Genomic DNA, 18241 nt, shown 5'->3' with positions numbered 1-18241 from the left:
GGGGGGGCCATACTTTGTGCACTTAGTGTACCAGTACTCTAGCACCATCAATGCTATCTTTCAAAATCAGTGGAAGGTTTAATATATATAATTATTTAATTTATTGGGATTTGGTCACTAACTTATTGCTGTTTATAAAATGAAATTGCATAACACAAAAGTTGATGTGATAAAAAATTCTTCATAGTGAAAGACTTGAATTAAAAAGAAAAAGATGATTTTACAAAGATAAAGGGTGAAGTAAAAACGGGCAAAGGAAGTGCTGTAACTATTATACCTGGGCTGTGTGTATTTAAATATAAAAGTATCTGTAAAAATTGAAGGTATATGTCAAATATAGGTTTATTTTCTGTTTTTGAAATTGTTTTCTGTTTTCACCTGAAATTATGCTTTTTACAACTTAAAGTTCAGTAAACATAGTAATTATGTTACCAACAAATTTCCTAATGTTTTAGGTTGCAGAAGTTTTACAAGTACCTCCAATGAGAGTATATGAAGTGGCAACTTTTTATACTATGTATAACCGAAAACCAGTTGGAAAGTATCACATACAAGTCTGCACTACTACACCTTGCATGCTTCGTAACTCTGACAGCATACTCGAGGCCATTCAGAAAAAACTTGGTACGAGGCACATTATATTTATACCTTTCATGAAAAATAGAATTGTCTTTCTAGATTTAATCTTAATTCCTCCTGTTTCATTTTTTAGGTCTGTACTTAACCCGTGCTCTCTTACTATGTTAACCCATCTTTATTTCCTCTTATTTTGTATTTAATCCGCTGCACCATCAGGGAGGGCCCCAGTTTTCATTGTCTTAAAAGCAAATTGTACTTATTATGTGAAAGTCTGTGATAGAAAAGTAATTGTATTGTCCATGTTTTTTTAAGATTTATTTATTTTTATGTGTACAGAACTGAGGTACAGGCCAGAGTTGTGTGTGGGTGGGTGGGGGGGGGCAGTTTGAGAGGATTCACAAGAGACAGAGTGGGGAACAGAACAGGCAGATCTACCAAAGTACACTGCTGAGGCGGTAGCAAGGGGTCAAGAGAGGTCTGCCATGCCATGTGGTTCACTTCCATGGTTGGGGATCGAACTCATACTGCAGTGGCTGCAGATAGCTTCATAGTGCTATGCTCTAACCCATTGCGTCATCAGGGAGGACCTTGTCCATATGTTTTTCAAAATGATTCTTGAAACAAGATGTAAGAATAGAAAGATTGTTTCAGGAAGGGACATTTTAAATAAGATGTTAAGTGGCATTTATAAAATAAAAGGACACTTTTCCATAGGAAAATGCCATTGTTACATTTATAACTATATGTCAAATGAAAATAGTTGCCTTGATTTTGGTGTGCTAAATATAAAGTTACTTGCATGCTTTGAAAATTGTTGGGCAGTGTTGAAATATATAAAACAGAAAACTGATGTCTGCTCAAACCTCTACTGAGGTACAAATTCTGGTAATAACTAGATATATTAGTTTCAGATTTTATGTCATTTCAGTTGTTTTAATTATGTACATTAATGATTTGTCTTTTGTTTTTGTGCTTTATTTTGATTATAGCATAGTGTATGTCTACCACATTTTTCTATTAAAAGTTATTCTGCAGTTACTTTCATGTATCTGCGTCTTTGTATATATGTACTGTTGTATACTGAAGTTTACAAGAAATAGTTTATTATAGTTTCCCCAAATGCCTTCTCAAAAGATCAGAGAGTACCTAATTTCCTCATAATATTAATAAGTTTTGGAAATTAGCTAATATGATAGTAGCTGACTTTAGTAGGTTAATTATAGCCATCAAAACTACAGTCTGATGTACTGCTGTATAGCAACAAATACTGGAAATGAGCCCTTGAAATTTGATTGTTTTTTAAGATTTTTTTATTTATTCAGACAGAACTGGGGTACAGGCTAGAGATGTGGAGGGTGAGAGGATTCACCAGAGACAAAGCAGAGCAGGCAGATCTACGAAGTACACTGCTGAGGGGAACAGCGGGTGGGTCAGTAGAGGTCTGCTGTGCCATGTGGATCTCCTCTGGGGCAGGCAGGAATTGAACTCATGTGGAAGTGGCTTAAGCTTCTTAGTGCTGTGCTTTAACCCGCTGCGCCACCAGGGAGGGCCCTGAAATTTGATAGTTTTTAAAGAAACAAGTTTATATAAATCTTTGTTCTATAATAACACAGATTACTTTAAGAAATTTGATGCGCTTAATACGTTTTATCTCTATTATGTTGTTGTCTATTTCACCATTAAAATAAAGTTTGCCCTTACAGTAATTATTTATATTTTTAGGAATAAAAGTTGGGGAGACAACACCTGACAAACTTTTCACTCTTATAGAGGTGGAATGTTTAGGAGCCTGTGTAAATGCACCAATGGTTCAAATAAATGACAACTACTATGTGAGTATTTTACTTCATATAAATTAAACTTGTGTGGTGTTATATTTAAAATATTTAAAATATTGGTTTCCCGTCCTGTAGGTGTTTCTGAATTATGCATTTAGAAGATACTGGTAGCATAAATATCCAGAAATTAAAAAAAAAAATTTTTTAGACATCTTTGCATTTAATTCCAGTAGATGATGACATCTTTAAAACTCTTAAAATGTGAAAAACTTAACTTACATATAATTGTGGAAAATAATCACCAAGACCTAATAGATCAGTTTGCCACATTTATTTCAGGTGTAATTATTTTTATCAATATTGTTATTTGTAGAAATAATCAGTAGGTAAAGTATGTGTTTCCACTCAAAATCATTTTTTCTTTGTTGTTTTTTATGTAATTATTTATTTATCCATACATAAACGGGGGTATAGGCCAGAGGTACAGGAGTATGAGGGGATTTACCAGAGACAGCATGAGGAACAGAACAAACAGATGTCCTGGAACACACCACTGAGGTGAGCAGTGGGCAGGTCAGGAGAGGTCTGCCAGGCCAAATTGATAACATACTTGGCAGGGAATAGAACTCATGATGCAGTGGCTGCCTATAGCTTTATAGTGCTGTGCTTTAACCTGTTGTGCCACCAGGAGAGCCCCCAAAATCATTTGTCTCTCCTTTGTGTCTTAGAGATAAATACTATTAAGAACTTAGTGTGTATTCTTCCCATACATATTCTTAAAACTTTTTAAATGTTTATGGCCACACTAATATCTAACACTGGATGACTTGTTTTAAATTTATAGAGATGGTATCAGAGACTTTCTAAATCTGCTTTAGTTGGTCATCAAAAGTTTTGAGAAGTAATATTTTCTTTTTTTTTTTAAGTAGGCATGCAGGTTTCCTTTTTAATTTTTTTTTGATTTTAGAAAATATTTTCAATTACATTTTGATTTCTTTTTTGACATGTACTTTTTAAACAACTACTAATTCAAATTTGTGAAGCTTCTTAGTTAACTAGTGCTTCCTGCCCTCATTAGGTCATGTTTTTCAGCCATAATAGCTTTCTAACTCATATTTGTTAAAAATTTGTTTCTAGAAATTCTTTGAAGTCTGCATTGAAGGAGGATTAATTCAAGAAGGGAATTGTTTTGTTTCTGTCTTCCTCCTTGAAATACAGTTAACATAAAAGAAATCTCTTCTTATACTTCCCGCTTTCCCCCCAGTGTGTAAAATTCTAGACTAGTAAAGTTTTTTTTCTTTATTTGTTTGAGAGACAGCTTTCTAGTTTTCTTTTTTTTTTTTAATAAAGATTTATTTATTGATATGGAACTGGGATACAGGCCAGAGATGTGGAGGGTGAGAGGATTCACCAGAGACAGAGAGGGGAGCAGAACAGGCAGATCCATGGAGTACACCGCTGAGGGGAGCAGCGGGGGTGGGGGGGGGTTTAGGAGAGGTCTGAGGTGCCAGGTGGATTTCCTCTGGGGCAGGCGGGAATTGAACTCTTGCGGAAGTGGCTTTAGCTTCTTAGTGCTTTAACCCGCTGCACCACCAGGGAGGGCTCTCTAGTTTTCCCTTATATAAAAATAATAGCTTTGATGGGTCATAAGTTTGGTTTAAGAAGTCGACCTGAGGCTTCGGTTCTTCCTCTAAGTTTATAAGCCTGAAGCTCATTTTGCCTGTCTGTCTGGATTTTCCTTGAGTTTATTGATTTTGGTTACTTTTTTGTCAGCATATTGGTGAAGTTTAAAGTTTTTATTTTATTTTATCCAGCATTATTGGTTGTTAGACATTTCAGTCAGGATAGCTGGTTTGCGATGATGCCTGAAATGGAAATGTACAATTTTTTTTTTTAAGCAAGCTGAAATTTAATTTCTTTGCCCTTTTTGACTTCCAGGGTGTTTTCATACTTAGTGATTTTTGTCATTTTCATGGTCACTGATTTCAAATTTCTCTAAAAGAGTTTTTTAAAATATGGCATCAACTTTCCCTTTTCATACATTTTGACATTACACACCATAATCTTGATTTTAGAAAGAATTAGGACATGAAAGTTTTGTATGAAACATTTTGAGTATAAATATAGTGACCTAGAGAATTATCCAAGTGGTAAAGCATCTTAGTAGTTACATGGTCTTTAAGCAAGGCAGCTTATTTTTTTTAAATAGACTTTTTTTTTTAAAGATTTATTTATTTGTTCATACAAACTGGGGTACAGGCCAGAGGCTCAGGGGCGGTGAGAGGCTTCACCAGAGACAGAGTGGGGAACAGAACAGGCAGATCTATGAAGTACACTGCTGAGGGGAGCAGTGGGCTGGTCAGGAGAGGTCTGCCATGCCATGTGGTCACCTCCGGGGCAGGCTGGGATCAAACTCATGCGGAAGTGGCTTTAGCTTCTCAGTGCTGTGCTTTAACCCGCTGCGCCACCAGGGAGGGCCTTAAATTGACTCTTTAATGAAGTACCTTTTTCTTACATCTTTGTTAATTTTTTCACAGCATAGGGTTTCCCCCTCAGGTGTAATCACTGTATAGTTTTCCCACCATTGTGCGTCTCCTCATACCTCCATGCTGGGCCATGTGGGTCACCTCCCTGGCGGGGATTGAACTGGTGCTGCAGTGGCTGTAGATAGCTTCATAGTTAGTGCTGTACTTTAACCCGTTGTGCCACCAAGGAGGGCCTTGGTTACTGTTTTAAATTTCCTTCCTTGTAATTGGTTTGTTTGGGGTTTCTGTTTATTCCCTATTCAGCCTTGGATGACTATAATTCTAAGACTATCTCTTCCTTGTTGTTAAACTTGTTTGCATATAAATATTCATAGTACTTGGTCTTATCTTATGAATATCTGCAGTGTTGCAACTTTTTTATTTAACTTTTTTGAGAACCAGATTTTTATTTCATTTATCTTTTGGATGGTCTTTGATTTCTATTTCGTTTATTTCTGTTCTGATTTTTATTATTTTCTTTGGATTTTTTTGTTCTTTTCCCCACCATATATGTATTTGCGCCAATGTCTGTTTTTAGATTTGTTAGTAATAATCTATTTTCATGTTTCTTCATTTGGTAAGCATATTGATGAATGTTACCTCTTCCTATTACATTGTTCCCTTAATTATTATATAGTATCTATATCTGTTTTTTATTACCTTTTTAAGATGGAAGTCTGTTTTATCTGATAGAAGCACTTACTCGTAGAATTGTTTGGTTTTTATTAATTAATGAATACATACATTTTTTTCGTTGCTTACTTTGTTTTCTCAGGTATAATCCTCATTTGTATTTCCACCACTGATTCACCAGTACACCATCACCATAGCCCCTAGTGTTCTTCCCACCCTCGTTTTGAGCCTTCTCCCTCCTTCCCTTGCAGAATGTCATTGATTTATAGTTGTCTGCTTGTTTTTGTTGTTTTATTTATTGTTTTTATTTTTTCCCCGATCCCTTATTTGGTTTCCCTATATTCCTCCTATAAGTGAAACCATCAATATTTTTCTTTTTCCTTCTGACTTATTTCACTGAGCATGTGCCATTCAGTATCTTATTATGTTTTTGATTTGCATTTCCCTCATTATAAGAGATGCTGAATATTTTTTATGTCTGTTGGCCATTTGCATTTCCTCTTTGCAGAAGTGTCTTTTAAGTTCTGCCCATTTTTTGATTATTTTTGTTGAGTCTTGTGAGTTCTTTGTAGATCTTTGTGATCAGTGCCTTAGCAGTTGTGTAGTTTGCAAAAAATTTTTTTCTAATCAGTAGGGTGCCTCATTGTTTTGGTTAATGTCTCTTGCTGCACAGCTGATGTAATCCCAGCTCTTTATATCTTTTCCTTTACTTTCTTTGTTTTGGGGATTAGTCTTTGAAGATGTTACTTTGTCCTGTAGTGTTTTACCTATGTTTCTTTTATGTATTTTATGGTTTCAGTCTTAGGTTCAGTTCTTTTGTCCATTTTGAGATGATTTTGGCACATGGTATAGATAGTAGTCTAGTTTCATTCTTTTACATGTGTGGTAGTTACCCCAGAACCATTTATTGAACAAACTATCCTCGTTCCATTGCATATATAATTGTTTTCTAGCCCTTTACTTTGAGTCTATGTTTATCCTTGGAATTTAAGTGTGTTTCTTGGAGGAAGCAGAAGATTGGATCTGTTTCCTAAGGCAGCGAGATGTTTTGTGTCCTTTTATAAAAGAGTTCATTTCAGACCACCAACATTTAGAGTGATTATTAATATATGAAAGTCTGCTACTGCCCTTTTGTTCTAGTTTTGTGATTCTATTTAATTCCTTGTTCAGTTCTTTATATTAATTCCTCCTTTGGTTTAAATACTAAAGCTCCTTTTATTTTTTATTTATTTTAACATTTATTTATGCATACAAGAACTGGGGTATAGGCCAAAGGTCGGTGGGATGAGAGGAGTCAGCAGAGAGAATGGGAAGCAGAATAGGTATATCTACTGAACTATACTGCTGAGAGAGCAGTGGGCAGGGCAGGAGAGGTCTTCCAAGACACGTCACCTAGTTGGTCGGGAATTGAACTCATGCTGCAGTGGCAGCATATAGCTTCATAGTGCTGTGCTTTTTTAACCCATTGCACCACCAGGGAGGACCCTACAGCTCCTTTTAATATTTTAAAATAGCACCCTTGGAGGGGTTATTTAGTGGTTGCAAACTCCTAAGATTCTATGTGTCTGAGAAGAACTTTGTTTTTCTCTCTTATCTGAAGATCTTTGCAAATAGGGTATTCTTGGTTGGCCTTCTTTTTTTATCTTGGAGTATTTCATGTATGTCTCTCCATTCTCTTCTTGCCCAGAGCAGTTCTTTAGAGAAGTCTTCAGGTATATTTAGCTTCTTTAAGTGAAGTTTTCTACTATTTTTTTTTAAAGATTTATTTATTTATGCATATAGAACTGGGGTGTAGGCCAGAGATTCAGGGGGCATTGAGAGGGTTCACCAGAGACAGAGTGGGGAGAACAGACCAACTGACAGTGCACATGGCTGAGGGGAGCAGCTGATGATACAGGAGAGGTCTGCTGCACCATGTGGGCAACCCCCTCACTGGGGATTGGAACTGGGCTGAAGCAGCTGTGGCCAGCTCCACAGTGCTGCACTTGAACCCATTGAACCACCAGGTAGGGCCTTCTAAAGTAATTACTTCTTTAGATAAATTTTCAGTTCCCTTTCCCTTTTTCTTCTTGTGGGCACCCTTTTCCTTGTAGTGTCAGATAATTTTCAAAATGCTTCTGATTTGATCTTACATTTTGGTTTATTCTTTTTATATTCTCCAGAATTTTTCATCTCCATTGACTGGCTCTACATCTTCCAATTCTATTAATTTCATGTTCTTTTCATTGTTTTTAATAACAGTCATTTCTTTTCCAACTTTTCTTGCATATCTCTGAGCTGCTTGTCTGGATTGTCTTTGTATTATACCTATTCTTTTATTTTCTTAATTATGATAATTTCCAATTCTGTATCTGATGTCTTCCATGTATTTGTGACTTGGTTCTCCCGAGGACTTGCTTAGCAATTTTTATTTTTATTTTTTCCCATTGTTTGTTTTGGGTTTGCTCTGCTACTCTAGACGTGGGCTTTTGTTGGTATAGGTCTTCCTCTCCCACTGTTCTAGGTATTTACTGGTTGGTTAGGATGGCACCTGGACTTTCGAATGTGGGGTGATGCTGGAACCAACCCTGCTGAAGTTCATCCAGGCCAGGTTCCTCAGTGTAGCTATTGTACAAAACTGGGGCCACCCTGAGGCAGCTGTGCAACTCACCCTGAGGCTCATTGAGGCCAGTTGTGGTTGGCACCCAGGCAGCTAACTTTTACATATCTCATTTGAGCAGTGGGTAAAATGAAATGGTCACATAAACTTTGGTTGGCTTCTGTGTAGGAAAATAACTGTTAATCAGATACAGTTTGAGGATGATTGGCTGCATTTGAATATGGAGTTAACATTTGACTTTATTAATAAATTAATGTTACATATGTGTGTAATAGCATTAAGTTATATAAGAAAATTTTCTCATTCTTCAGAGATGACTGTTAATTATTAGGGATGAACTATTACAATACCTGCAACTTGCTTTAATGATACAACCAGGGAAAAAAGGCAACATGAAAATGCTGCAAACTTTAAAATTGATGAATTCAGATGCTAGGGATGTGATTACTCGTGTAGTTTTTATATTTTTCATAATAAAGATTTGGGGAACAAAATTATTAGTGACTAAAGATACCTTCTAGCTATGAGGTTCTGAGTATCTGTAACCATAAGCCTGTTATCCTTTAACAGTTTTAAAGCAGCCTTTTATATTTATAAATACTTAGTCATCCAGGAAATACGAAAGACATTCTGTATGGCTAGATAACAGTAAGAATCATAATTTCTCTAATATAGAACCAAAATTTTCTCAACAAAACATATTTAAATATTTCACAGTTTTGGAGGGGGCAAGCGGATAAATATTAGATATCTTTGATTGTAATATTGCCCATTCTGTTGTAACTGACTTTTGATTAAACCTAATGTTCACACTAGGTTATGTATACAGACAAGTGTCTCTGTTTTAGTTGTATTTCTTTCTTTAAATTGCTGAATTCTTTCTTAAGATGAAAATTTTAGGCAGGAGTACAGTGTAGTAAATTTAAAACTTGCTTTGATTGAAAGGGTGATTGGAAAGGCAAGACCATTACAAAAAATGTGTCAGAAATTAAGGTCTTTAAGTTAGGGAGGAGATATTAGGCATCTATTTTTTAATTATTATGACTGATGTTACTAGTTTTTATTTACACCTCTTTTCTTCAGGAACCCAGCACTTGTTGAATATGTGCATGGCACTATTTTACTTATTTTCTCATTTAGTCCTCAGAAACATTCCCAAGTAGGTTTATAAATGAAGAAACAAACTTTGGAAGGTTGGGTCACTTAGATCTAAGATTTTAACAGTATAAAATAATTTTATTGCTTTTTAAAAATTTTAGGTATAATCAACATTATATTTTATTTTCAGATGTATATATAAGTGAGATCACACAGTATTTGAAGTAACTGTAGCTTTGACTAAACTTTTTTCTCTCTAGGAGGATCTGACACCTAAGGATATTGAAGAAATTATTGATGAACTCAAGGCTGGCAAAATGCCAAAACCTGGACCAAGGTATGCTTTTATATTTATATAACAAAATTTAACAGCTTAACCTAAATTAGTCTTTCATCTAAACTTCAAAAAATGTATACCCTGAATTCTGTTGGCAGGAACACTGGATAATGTCTAAACTAATTTGTCATCTAAAACAGTTTTTTTTCCTGTAGAAACATGTCAGATAAGAATCAGACATCTAATTGTATTTATAGAGATGGGAAATTTACTGACAAATGGAAATCTATTCCATTGTTTAAAGACTCATGCTGATAAAAGAGTGTGACTCAGTCTCACTGTAATTTCTAAAGAGCCAGTTCTTCCTTTTGAAAAATTACAAGATAATTTTCATACCTTTTCCAAATGACTGCTATTTTGTATCCCTTGTATCTTTTTCTTAGGTTTAACATGGACATTACTTTTGTTTTTCTATCATAGTTTTTGCCTAATTTGATCTGTAGGTTTGACTAAATATATTATTTAAATTAATCACAGTATTTGGGATATGTGCTGAACATGGTGAAGCATTGTAGGGCTGTCTCATTTGTTCAAGACATTGTACCTGGAATCTCAAGGTCTAATTACATCAACTCTCGTTCAGCATACATTACACCATTAAATGCACTTGGAATTAATGCCTGTTTCAACTTAAATACTGTTTATCCAGGTTGTTCCCATCCCATCCTTTAATTGTTGTGCCAATTAGTTTTCTTTTAATTATGAACTTGAACTTTTGTTGTTAAGCAAATCCCTATTCCATATCTGTGTGTTCACTTCATTTGAAATTCTTTCTTGACATGAGCTAAGGTTTGCATGTTTTTATATAGTTGTATCCCTTTGTGTTTTTTTTCTTGTCATATAAAATTTCACTTCTTTAACATATTTGTAGGTTTTAATGACATATTCTAGTGTTTTTTAAACAAGTGTTCTTTGTTCTCATTTTAAAATACATTTTCTTATTTCTTGCATAAACAACAATTCCCTAACATTGAATTACTAGGTGAGAAGGTATGAGTCTATAGTCTGCTCTAAAAGTACCTAATGTACTGGTAGATCACTAACTCTGCCTTAAAAGAAAATGAGCTCAACGTTAGTTTATAGTAAAAGCAAGATAGTCCTTATTGACTATAACTTTCTTTTCTAAGAAGTGTGTACTTTCAACTTGAATAGTTTTCCTCAAGAGGTATATAGCATTCTCTCCCTAGTAACTTTCTTCTTGGGCCACACTTGAATTTTTAGGGCCAAAACAAAGTTCATAATATTTTCTACAAGATTCAGCTAATTTTAAAAACTCAGATGTTTTAAAATAAGTTACTGTTACTCTTGTATTTGTACTAAACCTGTAGCTTCTTTCAATTTTGGGGGTTACTTGTTTTAAATATCTCATTACACATGAAATCCACTTGATTTCTTTAGATGTCCCTTTTCTGATTGTTTAAAATTCTGTAGTTATAATTTTAGTATTTGAAACTTACTGCTTGCTTCCTTTCTTACGAACATTGTGATCGATTAATCCTAATATTGCCAGCATTAATCTATCAAAAGTAGTTTGTTTTATTGTGTTCCCTCAGTGTTTACTTCACAAGTATTTCTGGAGTGCCTGTAGTATGTACTATTTTATATTGTACAAGTAATTATAAAGAAGGCAAAATCCTCATATAGGAATGAAGACAACTAATATAGTATCTGAGTGACAAGTGCTGTGAAGAGAAATAAAGCAGAGTTAAAGATAGCAAATGATTGTAGGTAAATCAACAAAGACTTCTTTCTGAGGGTGGGACATTAGAGCCATGACTTCAGGACCCACATAAAGAAGTGGAGGAACACTATTCCAGGGAGGGTAAAGAATATGTATTAAGGTGTGGAGAAAAAAACAGAAGAGTACAGTATGATTATAGTGAGTTGATGGAGGAGAAAAGTGTTTGGAAACTGCAAGATGCATAGGTAGTAGTCCACATAATTAATTTGGGTAAATCCCAAATCTAGTAGGAAACTCTTACTGGAATGTTTTCAGTAGGGATTGACATGAATAATCTGGTTAAAAATAAGTGTCCTGGTTGCTGTGTGAAGACAAGTTTAAAATTTGCTTGATGTTGTGGCGTAGAGGAATCATAAGTGATTGCTTTTTTTGGTCTGAGCACCTCAGTACTTTTAACTAAAATAGAGAAGATAGGGAGTAGAGCAAGTATAAGGAAGAAAAAGTGACTTAGTTTTGGACATGGTAAGTTCAAAATGCCTCTTATACATCCATGATGGTTGGATGCTAAAAGAAAATATGAACCCAGAATTCAGGGCATAGATTAGGGCTGGAAACATGTAAAAGATATTTAAGTCTGTAAGCTTGGAAGAAACCACCGGGGGTGAAATTAGAGTTTGTTGCTGTTTTTAATATAACAGACCATTCTATTTTAACATGAATAAACAGAAACAAAGTCCACAGTTAAGCATTTTCAATATCTAATAGGAATGTTGTTTATCAGTAATTGTAAATACTTACTGGGGCTATTTTTTTTTTAACTGTGTTCTAGATTTCAGCTTTCTGAACCTATTTGTATTTTCTACTTATTTCCTCTTATTTAAAAAGCGGAAGTTATTTTTCAATAATAACAGAATGTCCACCAATATATAAGGTTTATATTTGGGCATGGTGAGTCTAGAGTATCTTCTCAGCATATAAAAACTACTTTACCTTTCCCAAATAAATCTTTTTTGGTTATATAGGATAATTAGAGAAACTAGAATGATAGCGTAATAATCGAAATGCAGTTACAGCTATTCCTGAAATAAACCAAATCTGGTTAATACTTTTTTAGTACTTGTATAATAAAGCTCTTTGTTCACTCAGTTGAAAGAAGTGATCACTGTAAATCTGAATTGAGAGAAAAACTGGTTTATTAGAAAGTAATTTCTGAGTACCATTATCAAATCTATCCTGGCCAAAATTAGTAAAAGATAGCTGCCTATGTGGCTCAGAACTGCTTTGTAAGTTACTTTCAGTAAATAATATCTAGAAGGAAAACATTAAACCAATGGTAAGACAGATACTTTTTGATATTAATATTTGTGCTCTGATTGTTCTTTTCGGTTAAAAGTGCTGAAAATAACTTCTAAACCTGCTTACTAGTTATAATAGAAGTTATTTTTAATATGAATTATTAAATCAATTTAAAATCCAATTTGAATTCCTCATTCTTAGTTTTATAAAGAAGTTATTAAAGTTTAGTGCTTATTATTTTAATATTGCTAAAATACCCACCACTGCTCTATTTTTAGTATTAAAAAAACTAAGTGATTTTATTCTCCATAGTTGTTCACCAGCAACCACCTATATTTTTGTATATTTTGTAGCCTACCTCTATTTTTTACATCTCAGATATTATCTGCACTCCCTAGAATTTTGCACAATATAAGATACCTTTATGAAAGAACATGAAGAACAAAGCCAGAGGGAGTAAAAAGAAACTGAACACATTCTTCAGCTTAAGTCTGGTGCAGGAACAAGGTAAATTAACAAAGCCAGGGAATAAGGAGGATGAAATAAGAGTAGGTGCTGAGCTGAACTCCAGCAGCAGAGTTTAGACAGGGCAGTGATGGAGCAATTTGAGGACGAATATGTGTGGAGGTGAAGAAAAAGACAGGTTCTTCTACCGGTGTGACTGTATTTTCCTGCATCACTATCTGTCTTTATTTTCTATTTTTACTATACTCAGTCACCCTGGTTCAGAATCAGGGTGTTTTTAAAAAATATATTACCAATAAAACCTTTAGAACATAAATACAAGTAGATTTTGCCTTCACCACTTCTACGGGACAGCCTCCCAAATCTTCAAATTTCTAAGGGAATTCAGTGTAATTTTTATATCCTAACACAGCATTTAAGTGTGTATTCCTTTATGTTCACTGTAACAGGGATCTTGATCTAAGTAACAGTTAAATACAGAAAGAAATAAACATGTAGTATACTTACTTAAGTACTAAAACATGATTTTAAAAGATGTCTGTAGTGTTGGGTTATTCTTGCCATAGTTCTTAGCTCTGATACTTATGCAGATGGCAAATCTTCTAATACTTAGGTTCTGTAAAATAAATGCCTATTACCTGTCTTAAGACATTGTTATAAAGATTAAATAAGCTAATAAAGTGTTCATGTCTCAACAAATGGGAGCCAGACTTAGTGGCTGTTTTTTTTTCTTTCCATATTTATGAAAAGTTTTTATGTGTATGAAAATAGAAAATTTAACATTGAGACTGTCTTGCAGCAGCTGAAATGTTTGAACTAAAAATAGTCTGTGCCAATTTTTGGGGAGTGGGGGGAAATAGTTATTTAACTGGGCTGTTGTAAGGTAAAAGATTTTTAAAGCAGATTGTGGGTCAATTTAACATTACCAATTTTTCTCCTCAGGAGTGGACGCTTCTCATGTGAGCCAGCTGGGGGTCTGACCTCTTTGACTGAACCACCCAAAGGGCCTGGCTTTGGTGTGCAAGCAGGCCTTTAATTTATATTCAACTGTAAATATATTGTTGGAGAATAAAGTATGAATCACCTGTGTACATAAATGTTTTAGATTGTTTATTGTGCTCTCTATACACATTGATAACTTGTAACTGGCAACTGTATGTGCCATGTTAATGCTTCAAAACACCATTTTAAAGTCTTTTGATATCTACTAATATGAAGACATTCTTCCATAACAAGAACTATTTAGTTGATTGAGTATTACCCATTTCCAAGACAGGCTCACTTTTATCAGTTATATTAGGTTATTAAAAGGAAAAGTTCAGTCATATACATTTTTGCTTTCCCATTTTACCCATAGCCAAGTCTTAAGTTAACATGCTCTTTCTATAAACCTCCCTTTACTTAATTTTTATATTTACAGCACACAGTTGTTGCTGTATTTCAGTCAGGTATGTAAAACCTCAAGCAGATTGTAGTTGTAATGATAAAAGGTAGTTTTCTCTAGAAGTATTGTTTAACTTTTAAAGACAAAAAACTTTTCACTTTATCCTTGCATATTCTGACACCGCAAGTGTTTAAAAATTAATCAAGAGGAAAATTGAAGAGGTGGTGCCTTTGACGAGTGATTTAACTAAAAAAAAAAATGGTAGTACACTCGAGTTGGAAAGATCAGTGAGCAGGCATACAAATATACTTGTCAGCTGAATATATATTACAGGTTAGAAGAAGAGAACCTTTTATGTATTATATCTGGTTCAAGAAACTGTTATTTTTGAATGTTGAAAATTATAGCCAACTTTAATATAGGGGGATAAATCTAAATTAATCCACTTGTAGGATTTTACAGTCATTGGTCTTGCTTTTGTGACAATTATTGAACAGTAATTGTGATACTTAAAGACAATTATTTAAGAGTGTCTTTAAAATATTTTTATCTGCAATTGTACACAATAACTAATTTTTCAAAAGGCACAAAAAGTAACAATAATACCTCCATTCCACATAGAGCCCTCTTCAGCTCTTCCGCTATAGGCAACTACTTTGACTATTTTTATCCTTTGTTAAAATAGAACATACATAACTGGCTATCTTCTCTTTGTTAACTCTTAAACTTTTCTTTAAAGTTATGGAAAAACAGGTACTTCATTATTAACACTACTTGTGATTTTTGTAAGACTCTTACACTTTGACAACTCAGATGCTGGGTGGAAAATACAAGGTATACACTGATTATCAGCCTAAGAGTTAATTAAGATTAGAAAATTTGTTACAACTACAGGCATGCTGTACCATTATCAATACATTGATTACATTGTACTGCATCCTCAATTGAATCTTGTTTTTGTCTATTTCCTTGAAATTCATCAATTTTATGCAGAGAATTTGTTTTAATGAGTTTTCCTCATTCGCTTTTAAAAATTCTTGGTAGATAAATCCCACTAACAAAATTCAAAAATATAAACACAATGATTAAAATTTTCTTCCCAGTTATAGGGAGCTGGAGATGATGCTATATTCTAGCCTATTTCTCAAACAAGTAGAATAGAAGAGGGCTTGTTTGTATTTTTACCACCTTTCATTCTCTCATTTCCTCTTCTCAGTTCCTGACTGTTGCTTAGCAATGAGATTTAATGGCAAAAATCAGCAAGACTTCAACTTTTCACATTTTCAGTGGTGAAGAATTTATGGCATTTTTACCAGGAAATTCAAGGTCACAGAAAGCAAAGGGACCTTTTTATTCCTCCGCATTTTCCTTTAGGCACCTGGCAAAGAATCTAATGCCAGGTTTTGTTTTAAATTTTAATGAAATTTGCTTAAGTTTCATCTGAACCTTTCAAATAACAAATTGTGACTGATTTATAATTTTTTTTAAAAGATTTATTTATTTATGCCTACAGAACTGGGGTACAGGCCAGAGGTGCAGGGGCGGTGAGAGGATTCACCAGAGACAAGAGTAGGGAGCAGAACAGGCAGACTGGCAAAAGTACACTGCTGAGGGGAGCAGGGAGCAGGCAGGTAAGGAAAGGCCTGCCACGCCATGTGGGTCACCTCCGGGATGGGGCTAGAACTCATGCTTGAAGTGGCTTTAGCTTCTTAGTGCTGTGCTTTCACCCACTGCACCACCAGGGAGGGCCAGCCTGATTTATAATTTACCATGTATGAACATTAAAACTTTTTTCCCCAATGATTTATTCTGTACTGAACTTCTCTTTTACAGTCAGTAATTAAGCTGATCATAACTGACTTGAGTCTTAACGTGTTCACTGGAGGTACTGCCATAAATTATGGCTAATTTTAAATTCAGCAAATACAGATTAGCTAGCTTTCAATTTTGAAGTGAGGAACTTTGAATTTTGATAGCTATTGCCATCAATACTATTTTACTTATCGAAAATCAACTCAAAAGATTTGTAAAGAGTTGTCAAATCTGGTTCAATTTTTAGTGGGGTTTCCCCCTCTGTATTTCTGGCTATAAATGTCCAGATTAAATGCAACAATGCTCCACCTCTAGCCACAGGGTGCTCTCATTAACGCTAAAGGAAAAACGAACAATCTTATGTTTTATAAAAAGCAGCTCTGAACTTTAAGCTTTTTGCTCAATTCTTAAGTCTCATCTGTGCTGACAAATTTGTAACTGCACTCATTAAATCACACGTGGGTATTTTAAGAATTTAGAGACCACTGCTGAGGATGGTTTGTCTCTAATTACATAATCCCAAGTGGTTAAAGGTTTGTATAAATAGAAGATTAACCTCGATGCAAATAAATGGCTCCCAAAACGGAGTGAGAATAAGGTTTCCCTCAGATTATGTAACCCCTTCGTTGGTTAAAGGCATGCACAAATTGTCGCAGATTAACCTCCCTGTAAATAACAAGCTTCTAAAGGAAGTGGGAATATCAGCGGCTAGCACGCCAGGACAGCAAATTTTCCACACACTCCACCTGAGCAGTTACACCAAATCAATCTCAGATGTGGAAGCACTTTTCATTTTTTAACAGGTCACATCAAGAGAAAGGAAGAAAAAAAGATGGGAGCGAGGGTAGTATAGGGAATCTGAGCCTCCCCCTCCCGCCCCCCCCCACCATCCCCAAACCCCCGGCAGGTGTCCGAATACGTGCTGGCTGGCCGGCCGGGTCCTGGGCCACCACCGCCCCTCCCCCGGCGCAGAGAACGCGCGCGTGCCAGTTAGGCGGAGCTCCGGGTCCTCGTCCGCCCCGGTGAGTTCCAGCGCAGGTGCGTTCCCGACCGCGGCGCGCAGGCGCACGACGGAGCAAGCAAGGGCGTGGGACCGGCCTTCTGCCACCGAGAGACTCGGGGGGCAGACACCCTATCTCTGCCTCCAGTTCAGCATCGCTTTACCCCGTCCGAACCCCTGTATGCGTCCACTCAGCCCGGCAAAAATAACATGGATACCCTACACAGAGTCTTCATCGCCGCCATTTCCAGAAGTTTCCAGTCACAGGCCCCGCCACGGTCGCCACAAAACGTGATGGCAGAGCTCGCTGGCCCGGAAGCGTCCGTGGCGCCTGCGCTGCGTTCCTGGCCCACCCTTTGATTCTTTTTCCTTCTTGGGCGGGTGACGGCGGAGAGGAGGCGGTGACACCCGGGTGAGGTGGAGAGGGCCGGGCACGTCGGCAGGAGTTCCGGCCAGAACCCCCGCCGCCCTCTTGTGGTACAGCCCGACTCCCCCGCCCTGCGGCGCTTCCAGGAGCTGAAAGAGCGGCGGCGGAGGGGCCGCGGGGAGGGACGGAGAAAAGGGGCGGGTGGCGCCGGGGGCGGGGCGGTCACGCTGCCCGTCCCGTGTCCGCGGAGTCACGTGCCTGCACCCCAGCCAATCGCCTGACGGCGCTGCCTTGGGAGCGAGGAGGCTGTGGTGAGAGACGGACTGAGATCGGAGATGTTTTCAAGCCTGGCCTCGGCGGCGTTCCTGGCGGTTGCAGTGGAGGCGGAGACGACAGCGGCGGCGACGCAGAGGCACTCGTTCAGGGGGTAAACCCTCCTGCGCCGACCGGGCCTCGGGTCCGTGCGGGTGAGGGGGGCGTGGCGACGGGCGAGGAGGAAGGAGGGGCGCGGTTTCGAGCCCCGTACCCGGCGCTTGGGAGGAAACCCCTCAGTTCCGCGCCGCTCCCGTCCCCCCTCCCCGGAGCAAGGTAGGGGACACGCCCTGCCCACCCCGTCCTGCCTCGCGCCTCCCGGCTGGCCTCGACCCCGGGCGCTGCCGGCTTGACAGTGACAGGCCGTTAGTGGCC

At 36.9% G+C, this 18241-nt stretch overlaps 2 protein-coding genes across 5 annotated transcripts in view; both read left to right on the top strand.

Moving 5' to 3' along the window:
• Nucleotides 1-14082, top strand: part of NDUFV2 (NADH dehydrogenase (ubiquinone) flavoprotein 2, 24kDa) — a 32818-nt gene extending 18736 nt beyond the window's left edge. For both annotated transcript variants that reach the window (XM_012725959.1, XM_004683745.2), the window contains 4 exons: nucleotides 456-624; nucleotides 2302-2411; nucleotides 9473-9549; nucleotides 13934-14082. In XM_012725959.1, the coding sequence (XP_012581413.1) occupies nucleotides 456-624; nucleotides 2302-2411; nucleotides 9473-9549; nucleotides 13934-14027 (450 nt within the window). In that variant the 3' untranslated portion in view covers nucleotides 14028-14082. The remainder of the gene's footprint in view (nucleotides 1-455; nucleotides 625-2301; nucleotides 2412-9472; nucleotides 9550-13933) is intronic.
• A 3752-nt stretch (nucleotides 14083-17834) lies between these two features.
• The window catches only part of ANKRD12 (ankyrin repeat domain 12), a 110082-nt gene continuing 109675 nt past the window's right edge, over nucleotides 17835-18241 (top strand). For 2 of the 3 annotated variants that reach the window (XM_004683744.2, XM_004683743.2), the window contains exon 1: nucleotides 17835-18011. The gene's annotated coding sequence lies outside the window, so the exon portion shown is untranslated. Of the gene's footprint in view, nucleotides 18012-18035; nucleotides 18143-18241 lie in introns of those variants that run through there. The other variant, XM_012725875.1, reaches the window with a different exon arrangement.

The sequence above is a fragment of the Condylura cristata genome, unplaced genomic scaffold (assembly GCF_000260355.1).
Source record: "Condylura cristata isolate star-nosed mole 26May11 unplaced genomic scaffold, ConCri1.0 scaffold00016, whole genome shotgun sequence".
NCBI lineage: Eukaryota > Metazoa > Chordata > Mammalia > Eulipotyphla > Talpidae > Condylura > Condylura cristata.
This window is presented reverse-complemented; position numbering and strand designations above follow the sequence as displayed.